We start from the raw sequence: 21,066 nt of genomic DNA, 5'->3' as shown, positions 1-21,066 counted from the left end.
ATACAACAGTTTAAAATTAGAAGTAAACTATCGCCCCTTCTATCAGACAGACGCAGCTGCTCTCATTGCAAAGACTGCTTTCGGGACTTAATCTTCCAGTCATCCCATCTCCTGCTCTAATAACAAAGGATTTTGAGCTCTCTCATGACAGAGCATTGTAGGAGCCCAGGCCAGCGCTTCAGCGCTCACTCCAAAATGAACATAAGGACCAGAATGGAAAGGAAGGCAGGAAGGGGAGTGTGACACATTGTCACCTGTCCAAGGTTTTCTACTGGTGCTGAGCCAAGCCAGCCCTTCACCTCGTATGAAGACCTGGAAATTCTCTACTGTGAACTTGTGGGAATTTAGAGTTTGGCTTTGAGATAATGCTCATTGACTTTTATTGGCCTCTTATTGTGTACAAGAGCTATTCTGGATGCTTCTCGTGTCAGTATTAGTGATGGGTCTCTTATTCTTTTTTTTTTTTGTAAAGATTTATTTATTTATGCATATAAGAACTGGGGCACAGGCCAGAGGTATGGGGGGGTGAGAAGACTCACCAGAGACACAGTGGGGAGCAGAACAGGCAGACTGACCAAAGTACACTGCTGAGGGGAGCAGCAGGGAGACAGGAGAGGTCTGCTGTGCCATGTGGGTAGCTCCCTGGCCAGGGATCGAACTCATGCTGCAGTGGCTGCAGATAGCTTCGAAGGTTGCATCTTAACCCCTTGAGCCACCAGGGAGGTCCTGGGTCTCTTATTCTTATTTTACAGGTGAGGAAACCAAGGCAGACAGCAGTTAGATAATGTGCCCAAGGTCACAAAGCTCTTGGATTTGGTTGCAGGCACTCTGGCTCTGGGGTGCTCTGCTTCGGGTGACCTGGCTTTTCACTTGCCTAAGAGCCCTGATTGGTTTTTTTGTCCCAGTGTAAATATTCATTTAAATGCCCCTTAAATGCAAACACTAAAATGTGTCTCTAACTGGCTCTTTCCACAATGGCTTGTTGGATTGAATGGACTTCTCTTAGCAACCTACTTTCTCTGTGTTGTTATACACGAGCCTTTTCACAAACTGACATGTGTATTCCCTACTGCTAGTCTGTGAAATATGATCTTCATTTTGAGGAGTCTTTACAGATTTTAGAGCATTTTCACTTGCATTATTTTATGTGAGGCTCATAATATCTGTTTTTCAGTCTGTTTCAAGATAAGGAAACTGATGGTTGAAGACACTTCAGTAACATGAATAAAGCCAAGCATCATATTAAATCTTTCCTATGTGTCTGGGACTGCATTAGATGTTGGGGATGCAGAAGATATTTGGATATTGTTATAGGCAGAATACTGCCTTCTGGCCCCTCATATATGTCCAGGTACTAAGTCCCAAATCTTGAGCAAGACAAACCTTCTAAGACAAAGGGAGTTTGCAGACATGATTAAATAAAGGATTTTGAGATGTGGAGATTGTTTGGGTGGACTGATGTTATCACAAGGATAAGGGTCACATATGGATAGGGGAGCTCGGAACTTCAAAGTCATGGTGATGTGGGCTTAGAAAGACTTGACTGGCCGTTGCTTGCCTGAGGATGGCAGAAGGGACCACAAGGCAAGAAATGCAAGCAGCCTCTAGAAGCTGGAAAGGGCAAGGAAATAGAGTTTTCCCTGCAGCCTCCGGAGGGAAGACAGCCCATTGGACAGCTCTAGTGAGACACACTCTGGACTTCTGACCCCCAGAAGCGTAACATAATAAATCTCGTTTGGCATCTGGGCATTTGCAGTAATGTGTTACCTGATTGCCTCGAGGACACACAGCTCAAGGCAACGTAAGTCACTTCATTTGAAAAAGCAAAGGGAAAATTTCTTAACCAGATAATGCTGAAAAATTTTCATAACCCAGCTTTTAAGCAGGGACTTGTATGACACATTTTGCCAGCCTGTGGATGCTGGCCAAATTGGTCTTGTGCTTTTCCCAAAATAACCAGCTCTGAAGGGGTGGAGCTGCCTCTGACCGCTTTCCCCTGACCCTCAGTCCAGTGCTATTTTCTGTACCCCTCACATCTGTGATGCCACAAGTTGGCGCCTGTGCACTAGGACCCCACTGAGGATCCAGGTGCCCCCCCAGGTACCCCACAGGTTCTCATTGTAGTATCGGTATGCAGTAACTGAAGGAATCTCCTACAGGAAGATAGTGCCATGAGATCTGCATGGCTGCCTTAGAGGCCATCAAGGAAATAGGAGCCCTCAGTCCCTTTCCTGTGATTCCAAAATCCAAAGAGCTCTAAAACCAAATACTTTTTTCTTCTTAGCTCCCTACTTGGTAAAGCCTCCCTGAACTCTCTTGAGGCTATTGCTAGTCTTTTTTTTTTTTTAAGATTTATTTATGCATATAAAACTGGGGTGTAGGCCAGAGGTACAGGGGGTGAGGGGATTCATCAGAGACAGAATGAGGAGCAGAACAGGTAGATCTACTGAAATATACTGCTCAGGGGAGCAGCAGGCAAGACAGGAGAGGTCTGCTGTACTATGTGGGTAGCTCCCTGGGATAGAACTCATGTGAGAGCTTGATAATGCTGAGACCTTAACCCCTGTGCCACCAGGAAGACCCAATTGCTAGTTTTTTCTATTATTTACCATTTATAGTAACTCATTGACACTTTCCAATTGTAGATGAGTTATTTACTGTAGATGAATATTTACTATAGATGAGTATATGCTCATCTACAGTAACTGTACAAGTTACTATAGAAGTATTTTACTCTGAGGTGCTTCCCAGATCTCGCTGGACAGCATGCATAGTGCAGTTAACTGAACTTCCCCAAATCCAGGATATTCTGAAATTCAAGCTGTATGTGGCCTCAGAGATTTCAGGTAAGAGATAAGGACCTGCACTGTTCAATCCATTGAACAAACATGTGTTAAACACTAGGCAAAAGAACACAGAGATGAGTCAGATGGGACCCTGGCCTCCAGAAGTTCAAGGTCAGTGGAGAAGGCAGACCTTTGGAGGGAACCTTACTACCTTAAATGCCATACTTACACCCAGGTTGCATTGAGGACACAGTAAGGGGGTGCATGCACAGCTGGATGGTTCAGGGAGGGCTTCACGGAGGAGGCACCACAGTTCCTTAGTTATAAACTGCTCCTTGACCTTTCAGTGCCTCAGTTTCCTAAGCTGGAAAATGTGATTGAAGAAACAGCCCTCCAGGGAAAGCTATTATGAGGATTAAATAAGTTAAGACTTGTCAAGTCCTTAGAACAATACCTAGCACATTCTAAGTGGATACTAAAAAGTAAGTAAAATCATTGACACCGCTGCCTGATAGGTCCACAAATGGCTTCTTAAGCCTTAAACTCAGTTCTCAGTTGAGTGCTAAAACTGAAGAAATCACTGACATGTTTCCTAAGCTACATGTTTCTCTCAGGCTACTACTTGGGCTTCTTTTGCTGGTATGTTAATAATCCTCTTAAGCAGACCTGTCAGGGACTTCACACAGACATTAGTGTCTGCTTAATGGGGTGTAGATTTAGGAGCTTCATTTCTCCATAAGCTCTTAAGAGCTTTAAAGCGCAAATTATCCCATCATTTGGAGGGCTAAGACACTCTGTTGCTGTACCACGGTGGCCTGTTCAGGGCTTGGGACGTACAGGTTGCTGTAGACCATCTCCTCAGGGAACCACACCTGAAAAACAGCCTGCTGCTCCACCTGCCTGTGGAAGTGGAAGGAGCAGGGAGCCTTCCTGCTCCCAGATTCTCCTTGACTCACCTTCTCTGAGATCTGAATTTACATCCTGGAACTCTCTAATGCACCTGGGAATGTCATTGAAAATGGTTCCATTTTATTCTTGGTAATGGCCAATCATTTGATATAAATAATTGGTGTGAAATGCAAATAATTCATTAGTGTGAAAAGTGCCCTATATTCTATATTAAAGCAGAAATGTGGGGTTTTTCCCCTGTTATTGAACTCCTTGCTCTCCTCTATTTCTATTTGTTTTACTATATTAATATTACCTATTACTGATATTAACAATAATAATAATATATTACCTTTATTATATTTCTATATATTTCTATTTCTATATGTATGTCATACATATGACACAGATATGTCACATGCTCTTTTCTTTCTCAAAATTATTACCTTTGGGAGAAGTGATTAAAATTGCTTGCATTTTTTATAACAGCTGTATCAAAATAATTCACACAGGGCCTCCCCTGGTGGCTCAGTGGTTGAGCGTTGGGTTGCTAAGCTGCCCGCAGCCTCTGCAGTGCCGGTTCAATCCCCGGCTGCCGGCGAGGGTCCCACATGGCACGTAGACCTCTCCTGCCATGCCCGCTGCTCCCCTCAGCAGTGTACTTCGTCAGTCTGCCTGCTCTGCTCCCCACTCTGGCTCTGGTGAATCCGCTCACCCTCCCATGCTTCTGACTGTACCCAGTGCTTGTATAAATAAACAAATAAATAAACCTTTAAAAAAAATAATTCACACAGTATATAGCTTATTTTAAAATATATGATTCAGTAGTTTTATAACATATGAAGCTGTGCAGCCATCACCACAATGTAATATTAAAACATTTTCATGACCAGAAAGAAGCTTGTGTGCAAGTCCCTCCCCTTGTCCCCGACCCCCTGCCCTAGCCAGCCAGCCCCCGCCCCATCCTTATGGGTCTGTCTATTCCAGATAGTTCATATAAATGGAATCATACACTATGTGCCAGTGTTAGTGTCCTGGTGTTATAATAGAGGTCACAGACTAGATGGCTTAAACAAAGAGAAATTTATTTTCTTACAGTTTTGGCTGCCAGGAGTCCAAAAATCAAGAGATCAGGGTTTTTCCTTCCTGGGGGCTTGGAGGGGAAACCTGTTCTATGCCTCTTTCCCAGCTCCTGGTGGTTTCTGCCATTCTCTGCTTGCAGATGCACCACTGCATTCTCTGCCTCCACTTGGCCCTGGCTTCTCCCCTTTGTGTCTGTGTGTCTTCTCATGGCCTTCTCATAAAACACCAGCCTGGGATTAGCGCCCTTCCTAGTCGATAATGACCTCACCTTAATTAATTACAGCTGCAAGGTCCTTATTTCCAAAGAAAAGCATATCCTGAGGTTTCTAGTGGATGTAATTTGGCAGGGATACTTTCAGTCCAGGAGAGTTACTTTTGTGTTTGGCTTCTTTCACTTAAGTATTTTTTTTTTTAAGATTTATTTATTGATACAAGAATCGGGGTACAGGCCAGATGCGTGGGAGGGTGAGAGGATTCACCAGAGATAGAGTGGGGAACAGAACAGGCAGACTGACGAAATACACTGCTGCGGGGAGCAGCGGGCGAGACAGGAGAGGTCTGCCTCACAATGTGGGATTCTTGCCGGCCTGCCAGATCGAACCTGTACTGCAGAGGCTGTGGACAGCTTCACAGTGCAGTGCTCAACCGCCTGCACCACCAGGGAGGCCCAGGAATTACTTTTAATTTTGAGTGATGTGATCATTACGGTGGTTTTTCAGGAATCCCTATTTTTTAAAGATAATATTTAGATAAAAGTGTTGTGGGTGAAATTAAATTTAAAAAAATTACCCAGCAATAATAGAGGTATTACCAAAGATATGAAAGAGATTATTGTTTTAAGAACATTTTGTTACCTCCCCCCCCAACCCCCAAGAAGCCAGAGTTTATTTTGTTGATTCCCGGATGAACAAGCAGAGACTACTTTGACAAAGTGGCACTTCAGCCCTTGAAGAAAGGAGAAGGCTGGGTGGGAAAATGATTCCATGTTGTGTTAATCATGTCCATGAAAAATTCATGGACAGCATTTTGTATGGACATGTTTTTCTTTCTCTTGGGTTGGACTTGTTTGATTTTTAAATGTCGTGAGGTACATATTTATGTCACTTTGCAGACATAGCTGGTAGTTATTAAAATTCCGGTTCATTTTCCTTGCACCTCTTGAATTTGCTTTGTATTTCAATGACTTTTCAGGGACTTGCCTTTGGGGAGTTCAGTTTTGTGGGGAATATGCTTTTATTTCCCTTTCAGTGTATTTAATTGGAAATCACTTGTTAACATTAGAAAACTGTCTAATCTTCACTTTCTAACCTCTGGTCACTTGCTGATCTTTACCCTTTCTTGTTTTTATAAATAAATAGTAACATTTAATTTCTTAAGCCATTTAGAAAACATCTTCATTTTGGGCTACCATGTAACCTTCCTTGCAAATCCTGTAAGACATACTGAAGTTGCTGTTTTCTGACTGCTAGACTGTGGATCTAATTGACTTCCTTTTATTATTTTTTAAAGATTTATTTATGCATATAAGAACTGGGGTACAGGCCAAAGGTGTGGGGGTGAAATGATTCACCAAAGACAGAGTGGGGAACAGAACAGGCAGACTGTCTGAAGTACACTGCTGAGGGGAGCAGCGGGCAAGTCAGGAGAGGTCTGCTGCGTCATGTGTTTTTCTCCCTGGCCGGCCAGGCATCAAACTCATGCTGCAGAGGCTGTGGATTGCTTCATAGTGTGATGCTTAACCCTTTGCGCCACCAGGGAGACCCCAATTGAATTCCTTTTAAAAGAGCAGTTGATACTTAACTATGATACATGAGGATGCTCTTCATCCCTCAAAACCACCAATCTGTTATTTTCATGGTGCTCTTGTCTCTGAGTGTGGGGAACATGTATAACTGCCAGGGAAATCTCATTAGCATGGACCAATGGTCCTCAAACTCTAGCTTCATTTTTGAATCACCTGGAGGACCCTTGCAAGTACAGGTTACTGGGTCGCACTAGCTGCATCTGGTTTGGTAGATGTGAGGTGACCACAAAGAGGTGTATGTCTGATGGGCTCCCTAGTTATGCTGATGCTTCTGGTCCCAGCAGGAAACCACAGAATAAACAACTAAATGTGTGTATCTGTGTAATTTTGTGTATTGTTTAACCAGGGGTTGTTAAACCTGGAGATACTGTTCTGACTCAGTAAGCCTGGGACAACTTCTGCATTTTTTTTTTTTTAAGATTTATTTATGCATACAAGAGCTAGGTATAGGACAGAGGTGCAGAGCGGGGGTTGGGAGCAGAGACAGTTGGGAGCAGAACAGGTGGATTCACTGAAATACATGCTGAGGGGAGCAGCGGGCAAGACAGGAGAGGTCTGCTGTGCCATGTGGGTAGCTCCCTGGCTGGCTGGGGATTGAACTTGTGCTGCAGAGGCTTTAGATAGTTTCATTGTGCTGTGACTTAACCCTTTGTGCCACCATGGAGGCCTGACTTCTGCATGCCTGCATGTCTTACCAGCTTTCAGGTGATAGGACTGCTTCTTTGAGCACCAGATATTGAAAGAGTAGCTATATGCTGCCCTCTGCTTGGGTGGTGGTGCTTTTTGCAAACTAATGGCTCTACATTGAAAAAACATGTCGGCTTTCAGCAGATGAACAAGACAACTCTTGTGAGGTGTAGTGGAGTCCAAATGAGACCCAAAGAATAAAGGGTTCAGATTTGCAATATATTATTGGAAATAAATTAAAACTTGCCAGTGTGATCTTTTTTAGTGTTTGTTTCCAGATTCCAAAATGTATGTTTCACAATCTAGTCTGTGATTGAACAGACTAGGTTCTTATAGCAATTAATGGAGTAGCTTTTTGTTTTTCTCAGCTTCTTGAAAAATTAGTGTAGACTTGATTGTATCAACTTTGGGATTTCATGATTCTGCATATTTTATACCTTTTACATGGAAGGATTATTATTTGGGGGAAACAAAATAAGCATTCCATTAAACTCATTTATTTTATTTTTCTCTTGGCAGGTCACTTACAACCCTGGGATTGGTTATATCATCACTGGCTGACCAGGCAGCTGGCAAGGGTAAAAACAAATTTGTGCCTTATCGAGATTCAGTCCTCACTTGGCTTCTTAAGGTAAATTATTCTGCCAGGGTTCATTTCCAGCTAAAAATTGGCTTTTCCAGTGATGATAGCTGAAAGGTGTGTGCAGAACTAACCAAATACACAATGAACTCCTTACAGTGCTGGTGTCATATTCCTAGGAATGCGGAGCCAAAATTGTCTCTGTTGCCTTTTTTCCATTATAATGCTGTTTGATAAACATTATTGATTGTTGTGACTCCAACAAGGCCACACTTCACTTGTCATAAAACGATGTGTGAAACACAAATCTGTTTCCACCCCACTTTCTTATTAGAATAATGTCACACAATAAGAGGTCATACACTCGAAAATAACAATGTCACACATTTGTGCTGACTGTTTTCATCATACATGTTGTGTATGCAGTGGCCCTCATTGCATAAGATGTTGTTGGACATTTCTTGCAGGACAATTTGGGGGGCAACAGCCAGACCTCAATGATCGCTACCATCAGCCCAGCCGCAGACAATTATGAAGAGACCCTCTCCACGTTACGATATGCAGACCGAGCCAAAAGGATTGTTAATCATGCCGTGGTGAATGAGGATCCCAATGCAAAAGTCATCCGGGAACTGCGGGAGGAAGTAGAGAAACTGAAAGAGCAGCTGTCACAGGCTGAGGTAAAACCAGTCGGGTATTCCCTGTGTTTGAAGTCCTCTGGCTTGTGGAATCTTGGTGGTGAGCACGTGCTTGCGTACAGTTCTAGGTCATCTTGGTGTGGCTCAGTGTTTCTTTGTTGCTTGGCGCCTCCTGCATGTTCAGCATCGGAAAGACTGCAGGGGTAAAGCTACCTCCCAAGTGGCCCAGGCATTAAGTCTCAGCACTATCACTGCTGCAGCCTGAGTTCCATTCCCAGCCAGGAGCTAACCCACATAGTGTGCAGCAGACCTCTCTGGTCTCGCCTGCTGCTCCCCTCAGCAGTGTATTTCAGTGGATCTGCCTTTTCTGCTCCCCACTTTGTCACCCCAGCACCTCTGGCCTACACCCCAGTTCTGTTATGCAAAAAATAAAAAAAAAGATTTTTGTCCCAGGCACTCACAGTCAGAAAGCAGGCTGTCAAGAGAGAGCTGCTGCCCCAGCTTAATGCATGATTTTGAGCACTGATATCATTCAGTGTGAAATCCTAAAACCAAATGCATTGTTTTTATTAACATTATAGAATATTCCCAGAGGGCCTTATAGTTTCTGAGGGAAATTAGTTATATAACATCTCTTCATTAAGTCATGGAAGACTGTGGTCACGGAGAACCAAGTACTAGGAATGATTCAAATATCCCTTTTACTTTTTTCATTTGTGTCAGTGCCTGGCAGAAAACACAATCAGGAATCTTGCATTGTTACCCCCCACCCTGACTTTACCCAGACTTACGTAAGCACACCCTCTTCAGATAACTGTTGCTTTATGCACATGACTGGGTGAGGCTCGGGGTGAGCCGTTGTCTCCTTTGAAATAGGTCACAGGGCGGAGTTGGAGGCCGAGAGCCTGATGTCAGTCCATGTGCTTCCACGTGCCGGTGTGGAGAGTCTCCTTCCTACCTTCCTCCCGTCTCTCCTTCTACACTTCAGTTAGGACAGCTTTAAATCCTTTTGGGGGGCCTCCCCTGGTGGCGCAGCGGTTGTGCGCTGGGCTGCGAAGCTGCCTGCAGCCTCTGCAGCGCCGGTTCGATCCCCGGCCCCCGGTGAGGGTCCCACATGGCGCGCAGACCTCTCCTGCCGCCCGCTGCTCCCCTTAGCAATGTATTTCATCAGTCTGCCTGTTCTGTTCCCCGCTCTGGTGAATTCTCTCACCCTCCCGTGCTTCTGACTGTACCCTGTGCTTGTATAAATAAATAAATAAAGCTTTGAAAATAAAAAAATAAATAAATCCTTTTGGGGAGGGATGGTAATTCGTTATTTGACAACTTGTGTACCAGAAATGTTTTATGTACTTTCATTCTATCAGTTTCTCTAATCGAGAAAGGAATCAACAGTGATTCCAACAAACAAAAGGGAATCAAAGCCAAGGATCTGGCTACTCCATCCATTGGTGATGTTGGGGTTGTGTTCATCTGTGTACACGATCCTCTTCTTGCAAACTATGGGCGCCTCGAGTGTAGGAAACCACGTCTTAATATTTTTCATCCTTAACCCCTGGAATAGCATTGATTCTGGAAAGCTCTTAGCACAATGTTTGCTATCCAAAGTACTCAATAAATGTTGCAGTTTCTTATTACAATTATTATAATCATTCGGTGCATCAAGCAAATTTTTTTGATGTTGAGAAGTGTAGTAAAACACCTAAAAAATCAAAATGCTAATAAGCTTTGAAGAAAGTTGTGATCCTGAGAAGAAAGTGTCGTGGCTCTAGGGTTTGCTTGTAACTGGATGACTCCCAGTACCCACGTCTCCACTCTGACTGTACAGTCTCGGTCACTACAGTGGGAATGTGCTTACTGAGGTTGTGTGTTGATCTCTGTTGAAAAAGAAATCTGCATAAGTACCTTTTTCCCCTGCTTTCCTAAATCAAAGATGACCTTTAGCATCTTTTAGGTCTTTAAAAGTGAAATTTAAATAAAATGTATTTTAAAAAAGTGAAATTTAAGTATGATGGATAAAATTACTCTGTAATGATTTGTGTCCATTTAATTCTGCACACTGATAATTCTTTTTCTCCTTTATAGAGTATCAGCCATTGGCTCTTACATTTCATTTGATTAATGAGAGTCTAAAACATATCCTAACAATGTGTGACTTAGTTGCTTCCAACAGACTGTAGATAACTACTCTAGAAGGACAATAAATACTTGTCTTTTATATAATGGAGGAAAAAATTAGAAAAATCAGATATCTCTGGTTTCATTTTAAAGGCTATGAAGGCCCCTGAATTGAAAGAGAAGCTTGAAGAGTCTGAAAAGCTGATAAAAGAACTAACAGTGACTTGGGAAGAGAAGCTGAGGAAAACAGAAGAAATTGCACAGGTAACTTGATAATTTAGGCCTAAGAACTTGTGATTCTTTTTCATTAGCTGTCTTCTTTGTAAAACCACCTCTCACCCTCAAAAAGTCTTGAAGGACCCCTTTCTACTGAACTTAGAAACTGCAGAGATCAGTTTTAGACACTCACTTCATGGTTATATCGACTGCATATATTTGCTGGAAGCATTGAATAACACTAAATTTGAACAGGCATGGTACAGGAAATATCACTAACATTTCTTGCTTTCCACATTTAACCAAAAATCAGTGTTGTGATTTTAGAGCAGGTGGCAAAGCATGCAATTACCTGACTGATGAAGAATTTTTAACATAAAGCACATCATACTTTTTGCAATGTATTTGATTTTTTGGCCTTGTTCAAATATGCTATATGAGCTCTACTAGAGATAAAGCAAGGACCAATTATGTGATGGATGAGACTGTTAGTATATGTATATTTTAGGAATATACACTATGCTTTTCAAAGACATTTTGATCTCACAACCACTTGGTAATGTTGGGCTGTACCAATCAAGTAGCTTGAAAGCAGTAACTGGAACCTGGCTGACCCTTCTGCTTATAATTTGCCTATAGATACCATTCACCCACACCCACCTCTGGTTTCCTGTCCCTCTTACATTGCTTTATGTTTCCCCATAGCACTTACCACCACTGGAAACTCTATAAATTTATTCATCTTTTTCCCCCTAGAATATGTTTTAAAATATAAATATAAAATATAAAAGAAGGAACTTAGTTTTAAAAGGAACTTAGTTTAAAAAGAAGGAACTTCTTTTAAATATAAAAGAAGGAACTTGGTTTTATTTGCTCTTGTATCCTCAGCCCTAGACCAGTACCTAGCACATAAATATTTTTTGAATTAACAAACTAATTGACTGATTCAAGCCTCTCTACAACTGGGACCCAATCTACTCTTCCAGTCCCATCTTCCATTACTTTCCCACATTTGTCAGGGCTTCCTGGCACCTAGAACCATCCAGTATGCCCAATGTCTTCATTGTCCCTCCCCTAGAACATTTTGCCTTTCACTTGAGACTCCATTTTGTCCTATTGAAATTCTTCTTCTTCTTAAAGAACTGTCTCGGATATATTCTCTCCCTGAAGACTTTCCTGGTTCTTGAACTCATCGTAATTCCCCCGTCTTTGAAGGGGGCGGTGCTTCCTTTCTCCTTGATGGTGCAGGGCTGTCTTCTTTTGACCCTGGTCATCTGGCTTTCTCTCCTCTCCTAGAATGTAAGCCCCTTAAAAAGAACATGATGGTGTCTGATTCACTCTGGGTGCCTCTGTAACATGACACAAAAAGCACAGCATTTTCTACTCTCAGTAAACTTGGTAGAGCTGAGTAGAATGACTAATTTCATTGGCATTGTCCCCGGAAACAGTGACTTACACTTTCCGTGGATACATCTTGTAAATGGAGCAACAAATAGAGCTCCCTGCTTTTGTCTGTTCTCATGCGCAGGAGCGACAACGACAGCTCGAAAGTATGGGGATCTCCCTGGAGACATCTGGTATCAAGGTGGGAGATGACAAATGCTACTTAGTCAACTTGAACGCAGACCCTGCCCTCAATGAACTTCTGGTTTATTATCTAAAGGTAAGAGAGCAGTATATGCATTGACAGATGCAATCCTGGTTCATTCATGTACACTTCCCCATTGAATCTGCATGCCTGGCTCCATGATTTTGCTTTTTGAACCCAGCCTATCCCTCATTAAAAATCACAGGATTGATAATATAGTAGGATCACCATTGAGAATGAAGACCAGCTCTTTTGTGTTATTCATGGGCTGTGACATCCTATAAGGATAGGATTTGGAGGGATACAGAGGGCACCTGAGGTTATCAAGGTGACCCTGAATTTGGCCACAAGGATTCTAAGAATCTGTGGATTCAGCACAAAGGTCCTCAGAACCTCTGGAGAGTCACCCTTATGCTTCTGAGTAATTCTAAGAAGGGCTCAAGATCACAGCCCAAAGCAGACCCTTGTGATAGATAGGTATTGAGAGTTCTTCCCAGTCAGCTGTATCCCTTCTAAACCTTCATACTCAAGAAATAACTTTTGACCCTATAATCACCCTTCATGTGTAGATGGTATATGGTCTTTGGATTTGGCACTTTGGCCTCAGGGTAGGCTGCTGACCACACTGTGCAGTTAATTGCAGTAGTTTTTAAACTTTCTAGCTTTGGGAACTATTTGTATTCTTTAAAAACTATCAAGGACTACAAAGAATTTTTGTTTGCCTGGTTATCTCTATCTTTACTGTGTTAGAGACTAAAATTGAGAACATTTAAAAATACATACATGTGCAAGCATATAGTTCATTAATCTTTAGAGCTATGAAATCATCACATTTCATGTAGCCTCTTTAAAACTCCACTGTACACTTGTGATTAAAGCAAAAGCAAGTAAAATCTTAGTGTTTTATCATAGTGAGCTTCTTGAAATGTTCTCAGAAACCCAGCCATTCTCAGAACACGCTGAGAAAAATGCTGGGTTATTTTGTTAAGAGAGAGATAAGACATCTGCTTAAAATAGAGCACCTGATTGTCATAGATGTGGGGAACCCCAAAGGACAGAGGGCACTCAACTGACCATAGGGCTTTTTAAATCATACACATAAATCATGCATACACAATTTTTTGAGTTATGGTAATATATAAATATATGTCATGGCATTTCAGTAATTGTTAAGGAAGGCAGCTTATAGAACACTATCCATACACTTAACTCTCTACCCACAAGGGCATTACCCGCTTGTGAAGGTGGAACATAGAGATTTTGATATGCTTAGTGTATAGACAAAATGCAATGGAGAACAGCTAGAATTGAAGCAAGGAACTCCAGTCTTTTGTCATCCTTTCTACTTTTTTCCCAAAGGCATCAATATATCACAGATAGCCCCTGACTTAGTAAGATATGTTCATTCCGAATGAAGTTTCCTCAAAAACAATTAAAGTGGGTCTGCCATGTGACCCACTGATTCCACTCCTAGATATCTACCCAAACAACACAAAAACACTAATTTGAAGGAAAACCAGCACTCGCATTTTCATAGCAGCACTATTTAAACTAGCCAAGATATGGAACAACCTAAGTGCCCCAGAACAGTGGAGTAGATCAAGATGTGCTATATAATATACGCAATGGAATACCACTCAGCAATCAAAAAAAGAGTAACACCATTCACAGCGTGGAACTGGAAGGGACTATGCTAAGTAAAAAGGAGACAGACAATTAATGGATGATGTCGTAAGTGGAATATAGAAAAAAAAACCCAAAAGGTCAGATAAAAACAAACTTAAAAACTAACCCTTGAAAACTGATTAATAGAGCTAGAGAATACAGGGGTGGGGAGCAGTAGGGGAGAGTACAAAATGGGGAGGAGGCACAATAAGGACTATAGTGATGGGGTACTTGTGCTTTGTTAGAGGGTGCACTGTAGTAATAACACATGATGTGGGGGACCCTCTACTCCCAAAATACAAACAACCTAAGCCAACATTACCTCAATTTAAAAAAAAGAGGGAGAATGTAAAATATCATACTAATGTTTTTTAAATAATCATTGCATATTGATAATATTTTGGACATATTTGGATATTTTTATATAAATAAAAATCTATTAGTAAACTAAAAAAAATTTAATAAGTGTTATAAACCAAAAAGAAAAAAATTTGATCACTTAGGAAATGGCTAAGGGCTATGGAATGGTTTCTGAAACCTTAATTTCAAAAGACCAAGCCTTATACTTACTCTGATTAAATGAATTTTGGAATAATAGGAAAAACAAAGGGGTTGAGCAGCTTACAGAAGTTCCACAAGTCACCTATGTCAGAGGCTTGGCATCCTTAAAATCACACCAATCTCTACACTGTGTCCCCACAGGTTTCAGCACTCTATAATATTAGTTATATTAGAAATTCAACTATTTTTAACATTTAAAAAATTTATGTATTTGAAAGCATGACTCCCCAGTGAAACTACTTTAAGTGGTCCTAAAGTTTAACTCTTTTCTTTTTTTTTAAAGATTTATTTATTTATGCATACAAGAACTGGGGTGTAGCCCACAAGTGTGGGGGTGAGAGGATTCACCAGAGACAGAGTGGGGAGCAGAACAGTGGCTGGCAATAGCTTGATAGCACTGTCTTTAACCCCTGCACCACCAGGGAGGCCCCAAGTTTAGCTATTTTCAAAGTACATTCACTGTTAAGTCACATGAACCTTAAAAAATCCTGTGAAGTAAACCAAATTGATAATGTTGTGGTTGCCAAAAAAAGAAAAAGACACTGAGGTTGGCTTATAGTCACATAAATAGTAAGTTATCGAGGGCCTCCCTGGTGGCGCAAGGGGTTAAGCACCACACTGTGAAGCAAACTGCAGCCTCTGCAGCACAAGTTCGATCCTCAGCCGGCCAGGGAGCTACCCACATGGCACAGCAGACCTCTCCTGTCTCACCCACTGCTCCCCTCAGCAGTGTATTTCAGTAGATCTGCCTGTTCTGCTCCCCACTCTGTCTCTGGTGAATCCTCTCACCTCCTGCACCTCTTGCCTGCACCCCAGCTCTTGTATGCATAAATAAAATCTTTAAAAAAAAAATAGTAAGTTATCAAGTTAAAATCGGAACTCAGGATATTCTTTTGTCATGTATAATTTCTTTATATTTTAGAATAATATTTAATCACTATTGATGTGGTATTTTCCTACAATGTTTAAGCAACTTTGCAAAATTTAGTGTGTTAAGGAAAGCTTTTCTTTACAGTGCTCCCAGTCTCACCCAGTCCCTGTCTGAGTCATTTAATATTGACACGTATGTGCTTTGGGCTCTTTGAGTGGGTTGAGGTAACTTTTTGTTGAGGTCTTTGACAGCATAGGTCTTTTTTTTGTTTTGTTTTTGAGCGTGGGTCTTTTATTGTTCTTACTAGGACCACACCAGGGTGGGTGCAGATACCTCTCAGGACATCCAGCTCTTTGGGATAGGAATTCAGCCCGAGCACTGTGAGATCGACATTGCGCCGGATGGAGACATCACTCTCACTCCGAAAGAAAATGCGAGGTAAGGACACTGAATGGCCACTCAGCATCTACTTACTGTGCACCTCGTTTGCCGAGTAGCCTGCTCCTTTCTGTTTGTTCAGTTGTGTCAAAGTCGAGGCTACCCTGGGTTCTTGGGGCTTACTTTCTGACTATAAAGAGTAACAGAAGCATCCACTTTAGGGTAGGCTGGTTCTGTCTTCACTGCCTGGGTGACCCTGGATAAGTCCCATCTCTTTTTTTTTTTAAAAGATTTTATTTATTTATTTTATACAAGAACTGGGGTACAGTCAGAAGTGTGGGAGGGTGAGAGGATTCACCAGAGAAAGAGCAGGGAACAGAACAGGCAGATTGATGAAATACACTGCTGAGGGGAGCAGCAGGTGTGACAGGAGAGGTCTGCTCACCATGTGGGACCCTTGCCGGCCCACCGGGATCGAACCTGCACTGCAGAGGCTGCAAACAGCTTCACAGCACGGCACTCAACTGCCTGCACCACCAGGGGAGGCCCAAGTCCCATCTCTTATCTCAACTTCAGCTTCCTCATGTGGTAGATGTTGTTAATAGTAGGAAAAATATATAAATCATTTGCCTCAGTGCCTGACACATTTAAATGCTGAATAAAGTTAGGTGTCATTCACTGTACAGCGCTCAAAAGTTGTGAATCAGATAATTCTATTTTGTGAAAAACTCCTAATCCAAGCTCTAAAATTTTGAGGATTGTATTTAATATATGTTACAAAATATATTTTAATATAACATCTACTTTCTATTAAATGATGTCTTGAATCATTTTATAATCAGATTTTTTTTTTTAAATATTTATTCATTTATTTATACAAGCACTGGGTACAGTCAGAAACGCGGGAGGGTGAGAGAATTCACCAGAGCCAGAGCGGGGAGCAGCGCAGGCAGCAGGACCGAAGTACACTGCTGAGGGGAGCAGTGGGCAGCAGGAGAGGTCTGCGCGCCATGCGGGACCCTCCTCCGGTGGCCGGGGAGCAGCCGGGGATCGAACCGGCACTGCAGAGGCTGCGGGCAGCTTCGCAACCCAGCGCTCAACCGCCGCGCCACCGGGGAGGCCCTATAATCAGATTTATAATCCAGTTTCAATGAAGTCCCGTAGCAATATTCATTAACACAAAAAAATTGCCATTCAGAGCATTTATTTTTATGAGAACATTACACTCACTTCAAATTGTTCTGTTAATATTGGTCATATAAATTTCAAGTGATAAAAAACTGAGACTAACAATCAGCATATATGAATCGGGAAAATATATAGCCCTTGTGCTAATAGTGATAATAATTGTTAGGATAGTTAATAGTAAAATGATTTTACTCCTCAGTTTTTACTTATTCTAAACCCAATTAGTCTTTAGCTATACACTATTGTTCCCTATTTTAGAAGCCCTTGATTTTCACACTTTCCCCCCAGTTTTATTGAAGTATAAACAATCTAAATAAAAGTCAAACTTTGGGCTTCCCCGGTGGCACAGCGGTTGAGCGCGGGGTTGCGAAGCTGCCCGCAGCCTCTGCAGCGCCGGTTCGATCCCCGGCTGCTCCCCGGCCACCAGAGGAGGGTCCCACATGGCGCGCAGACCTCTCCTGCCGCCCGCTGCTCCCCTCAGCAGTGCACTTCGGTCCGTCTGCCTGTTCTGCTCCCCGCTCTGGCTCTGGTGAATTCTCTCACCCTCCCGCGCTTCTGACTGTACCCAGTGCTTGTATGAATAAATAAATAAATAAATAAATAAATCTTTAAAAAAAAAATAAAAAAAATAAATAAATAAAAGTCAAACTTTGCCATTAATTGTTCTGCCCCTTAAGTCTCACTTAGGATTCCCCTTCCACGGCCTTTCCCTCTCTCTACTCCTCACCCCTTTTTCCTTGTGTTTTATTTGTTAAAGGCAAGTAGTTATCAGAGTTTCTAGCATTAGGGTCCTGGCATCTCTTGGCATCATTTAGCATCTTCCATCGTCCACTGTGTTTCCTGGAAGCTTGATCAGGTTCAGCTCAGATTTTGACCAGAATCTTCCTCGGTGGCATCTCCCATGAACCCATCACAGCAGGTTGTCACTCTGAGGAATACTGGCAGCCCTTGACCATCATTGCTTAGATCATGTGCTTTGATAGTAGTTATAATTCCATGATTCCTTCTGGAGTTTTTCATAGAATCTGCCTGTCCAGAAAAATCCCTGTAGTTATCTCTGTGGCCACAGGCTGCTCTTGACCATCCAGTTCTTGACCTCCTCTGCTCTTGACCATCCAGCTGATGTCTCCCCTGTCCCTCAGGTCCTGTGTGAACGGCACCCTCGTGTGTAACCCCACCCAGCTGTGGCACGGTGACAGAATCCTGTGGGGAAATAACCACTTTTTTAGGTAATATCTTTGTTCATCAATATCTCACTGATACTTTCCTGAACATTTTTTTGTTATCTGAGTGAAAAGCAAGTTGATTTTCTCTAATGGTAAAACATCCCCTCAGAATTAATTTACCTAAGAGAAAACGGCGAGACTGGTTGAAAGATTTTGAAAAAGAAGCAGGCCCTCCCGAGCATGACTTAGATGCAGCCAGTGAAGCCTCCTCGGAACCAGACTACAACTATGAGTTTGCCCAGATGGAAGTTATCATGAAGACACTCAACAGTAACGGTAAGGCCCTAACTGGGTTCCTTTTTTTTTCTTTGGGGGGGGGGGGTGTCAATTTTTTTTTTTAATTTTAGCATTTATCATTTTCTTTTTTTTTTTTTTAACAATATTTGCTTCCCCCCACCCCCTCAGGTGGAGTCCCCATAGAGTTTCCTTCCCCAAGGCACCCGTGCACCATCACCTCAGTCCCCTGTGCACCTCCTTCCCTCCCTCTGATCCCTCTCCCGCCTCCTCCCCTGCAGGATGTCTCTGGTTTATAATTGTCTGTTTTTGCTTTGTTGTGTTTTATACTATTATTATTTTTTTACACTGATGTCTTATTTGGTTCCCCTATATTCCTGCTATAAGTGAAACCATCCAATATTTTTCTTTTTCCTCCTGGCTTACTTCACTGAGCTTAATTCCTTCTAGCTCCATCCACATTGCTGCGAATGGCATGAGTTTATCCTTTTTGATTGCTGAATAATATTCCATTGTGTATATATACCACATCTTCTTGACCTAACTGGGTTCTTTTGTCTTGGGCAGTCTGTTCCTCTTTTCATTCAGCAAGGGAGTCGGAGTGTATAAAGTTCAAGTGTCATTCTGAAATTTACACATAAAAAGTGCCACCAGTGAGAGATTAATGACAATATTCTAAGGCCTGGTCAGCTTCCTCTGGTGTAACCAGAAGGTAGACCTTTCTAAGACCCTCTGTCCCAAGCCAGTTGTGGTAACACTCATAGTACTGAATAACTACAGTGGAATTCCTTATCAAATACCCATCATTGGGCCTATCACTTCTGAATCCTATAGACTGAGAAAATCCCTAGGAGAATATAAACGCAAGATTTCAAATAGAATCAAATGAAGAGGTGAAAGTCACAACATAGTACTATAAATTCAGTGGGAAATATAGTCCCCAAAAGATTTATAAAATATGCCCAGGTCGGGCCTCCCCGGTGGCGCAGCGGTTGAGCGCTGGGTTGCGAAGCTGCCTGCAACCTCTGCAGCCGGTTCAATCCCCGGCTGCTCCCCGGCCACCGGAGGAGGGTCCCACATGGCGCGCAGACCTCTCCTGCCGCCCGCTGCTCCCCTCAGCAGTGTCCTTCGGTCCTTCTGCCTGCTCTGCTCCCCACTCTGGCTCTGGTGAATTCTCTCACCCTCCCGCGCTTCTGACTGTACCCAGTGCATGTATAAACCAAACAAACAAACAAATAATAAATAAATAAATAAGACATGCCTCTAGAAAATTAAAAAAAAAAAAAAAATAAAAAAAAAAAAAATATGCCCAGGTCACATATTACAAAAGTGATACCTAAATAAATACTTTATAGGCTCTTTCTTGGCCTCTGCTCCCACCTGTCTCAGATCACTGTGGATGAGATTCTCCTGAAAGCATTTCTAGATCCCTCCTTCCAGAAGGTTCTCAATGTTCATATTGAAGTCTTTGCTCTCTGTGTCTACAAGGAAGTCCTCTCCCTATTCTCTGTCCCTACACATTTCCATTCATTCAACAAAATAAAAACCAAATTCTTTGCTCTCTTGCTGTTTTATAATTCAGCTTCTTCTTTTCTCTAGTTCCCAGTCTCTCCAGTCACCCCCAGGCTTGGTACCTAGGAACTAGAAGCAGCATAGGAAAGCTGTCATGTTACCAGGCACATAATAGCATTCATAAGGATGAAGTTCAGGCTATATGCAAAAGCACCCAGGAAAGTTAGTCTCTGGACTTTGTCTACTCTCACTGTCCCTTCATCTGTCCTGTGGACGCCTGCACTTTGCTAACTTGAAGGAGGGGGGACCTCCAAGGACCCCGAGACAGCCTTTTACATGACCGGGTGCTTGGAGAGCATTTTATTTATCACAGTTGAGCTCTTCCCTTAAAAACATCTATTTTCTCACTCTATGAATAAGTCCATATGGGAAGAATTTTTTTTTTTTTTAATAGAGGCATGTTTTATTTATTTATTTGTTTGTTTGTTTCGTTTTTACAAGCACTGGGTACAGTCAGAAGCGCGGGAGGGTGAGAGAATTCACCAGAGCCAGAGCGGGGAGCAGAGCAGGCAGAAGGACCAAAGTACACTGCTGAGGGGAGCAGCGGGCGGCAGGAGAGGTCTGCGCGCCATGCGAGACCCTCCTCCGGTGGCCGGGGAGCAGCCGGGGATCGAACCGGCACTGCAGAGGCTGCGGGCAGCTTCGCAACCCAGCGCTCAACCGCTGCACCACCGGGGAGGCCCCATATGGGAAGAATTTGAGTAGGGTAGAGAATCATCAAACAGATCTTAGGCATACCAAATTGAGGATGCTGCAGAAATAAAGATGTTGACCTTATTATTTATCTCTATTTATGGATTTTTAACCTCAGTACCTCTATTTTTTTAAATAAAAATGAGGTCTGAAGAAATGGCCAGGTTGAAAACAAGTGACTTAGTGAAGGAGAAAAAAATAATTTAATGACAGGAGCTTGGTAATTTCTCTCTTTAAACATCCTTAAGGTTAGAAAGAAAGATTAGCTGTTAAGGTAGCACCTTTGACACTGA

At 42.4% G+C, this 21,066-nt stretch overlaps 1 protein-coding gene across 4 annotated transcripts in view; it reads left to right on the top strand.

Annotated features, from left to right (window-relative positions):
* Positions 1 to 21,066, top strand: part of KIF13A (kinesin family member 13A) — a 207,861-nt gene that overhangs the window by 130,228 nt on the left and 56,567 nt on the right. For all 4 annotated transcript variants that reach the window (XM_037518911.2, XM_037518910.2, XM_037518908.2 and 1 more), the window contains exons 10-16: positions 7,768 to 7,879; positions 8,296 to 8,508; positions 10,735 to 10,845; positions 12,326 to 12,460; positions 15,790 to 15,920; positions 18,191 to 18,277; positions 18,384 to 18,550. In XM_037518911.2, the coding sequence (XP_037374808.2) occupies positions 7,768 to 7,879; positions 8,296 to 8,508; positions 10,735 to 10,845; positions 12,326 to 12,460; positions 15,790 to 15,920; positions 18,191 to 18,277; positions 18,384 to 18,550 (956 nt within the window). The remainder of the gene's footprint in view (positions 1 to 7,767; positions 7,880 to 8,295; positions 8,509 to 10,734; positions 10,846 to 12,325; positions 12,461 to 15,789; positions 15,921 to 18,190; positions 18,278 to 18,383; positions 18,551 to 21,066) is intronic.

This window comes from Talpa occidentalis, unplaced genomic scaffold (genome assembly GCF_014898055.3).
Source record: "Talpa occidentalis isolate TD23 unplaced genomic scaffold, MPIMG_talOcc4v2.1 talOcc4.2, whole genome shotgun sequence".
NCBI lineage: Eukaryota > Metazoa > Chordata > Mammalia > Eulipotyphla > Talpidae > Talpa > Talpa occidentalis.
This window is presented reverse-complemented; position numbering and strand designations above follow the sequence as displayed.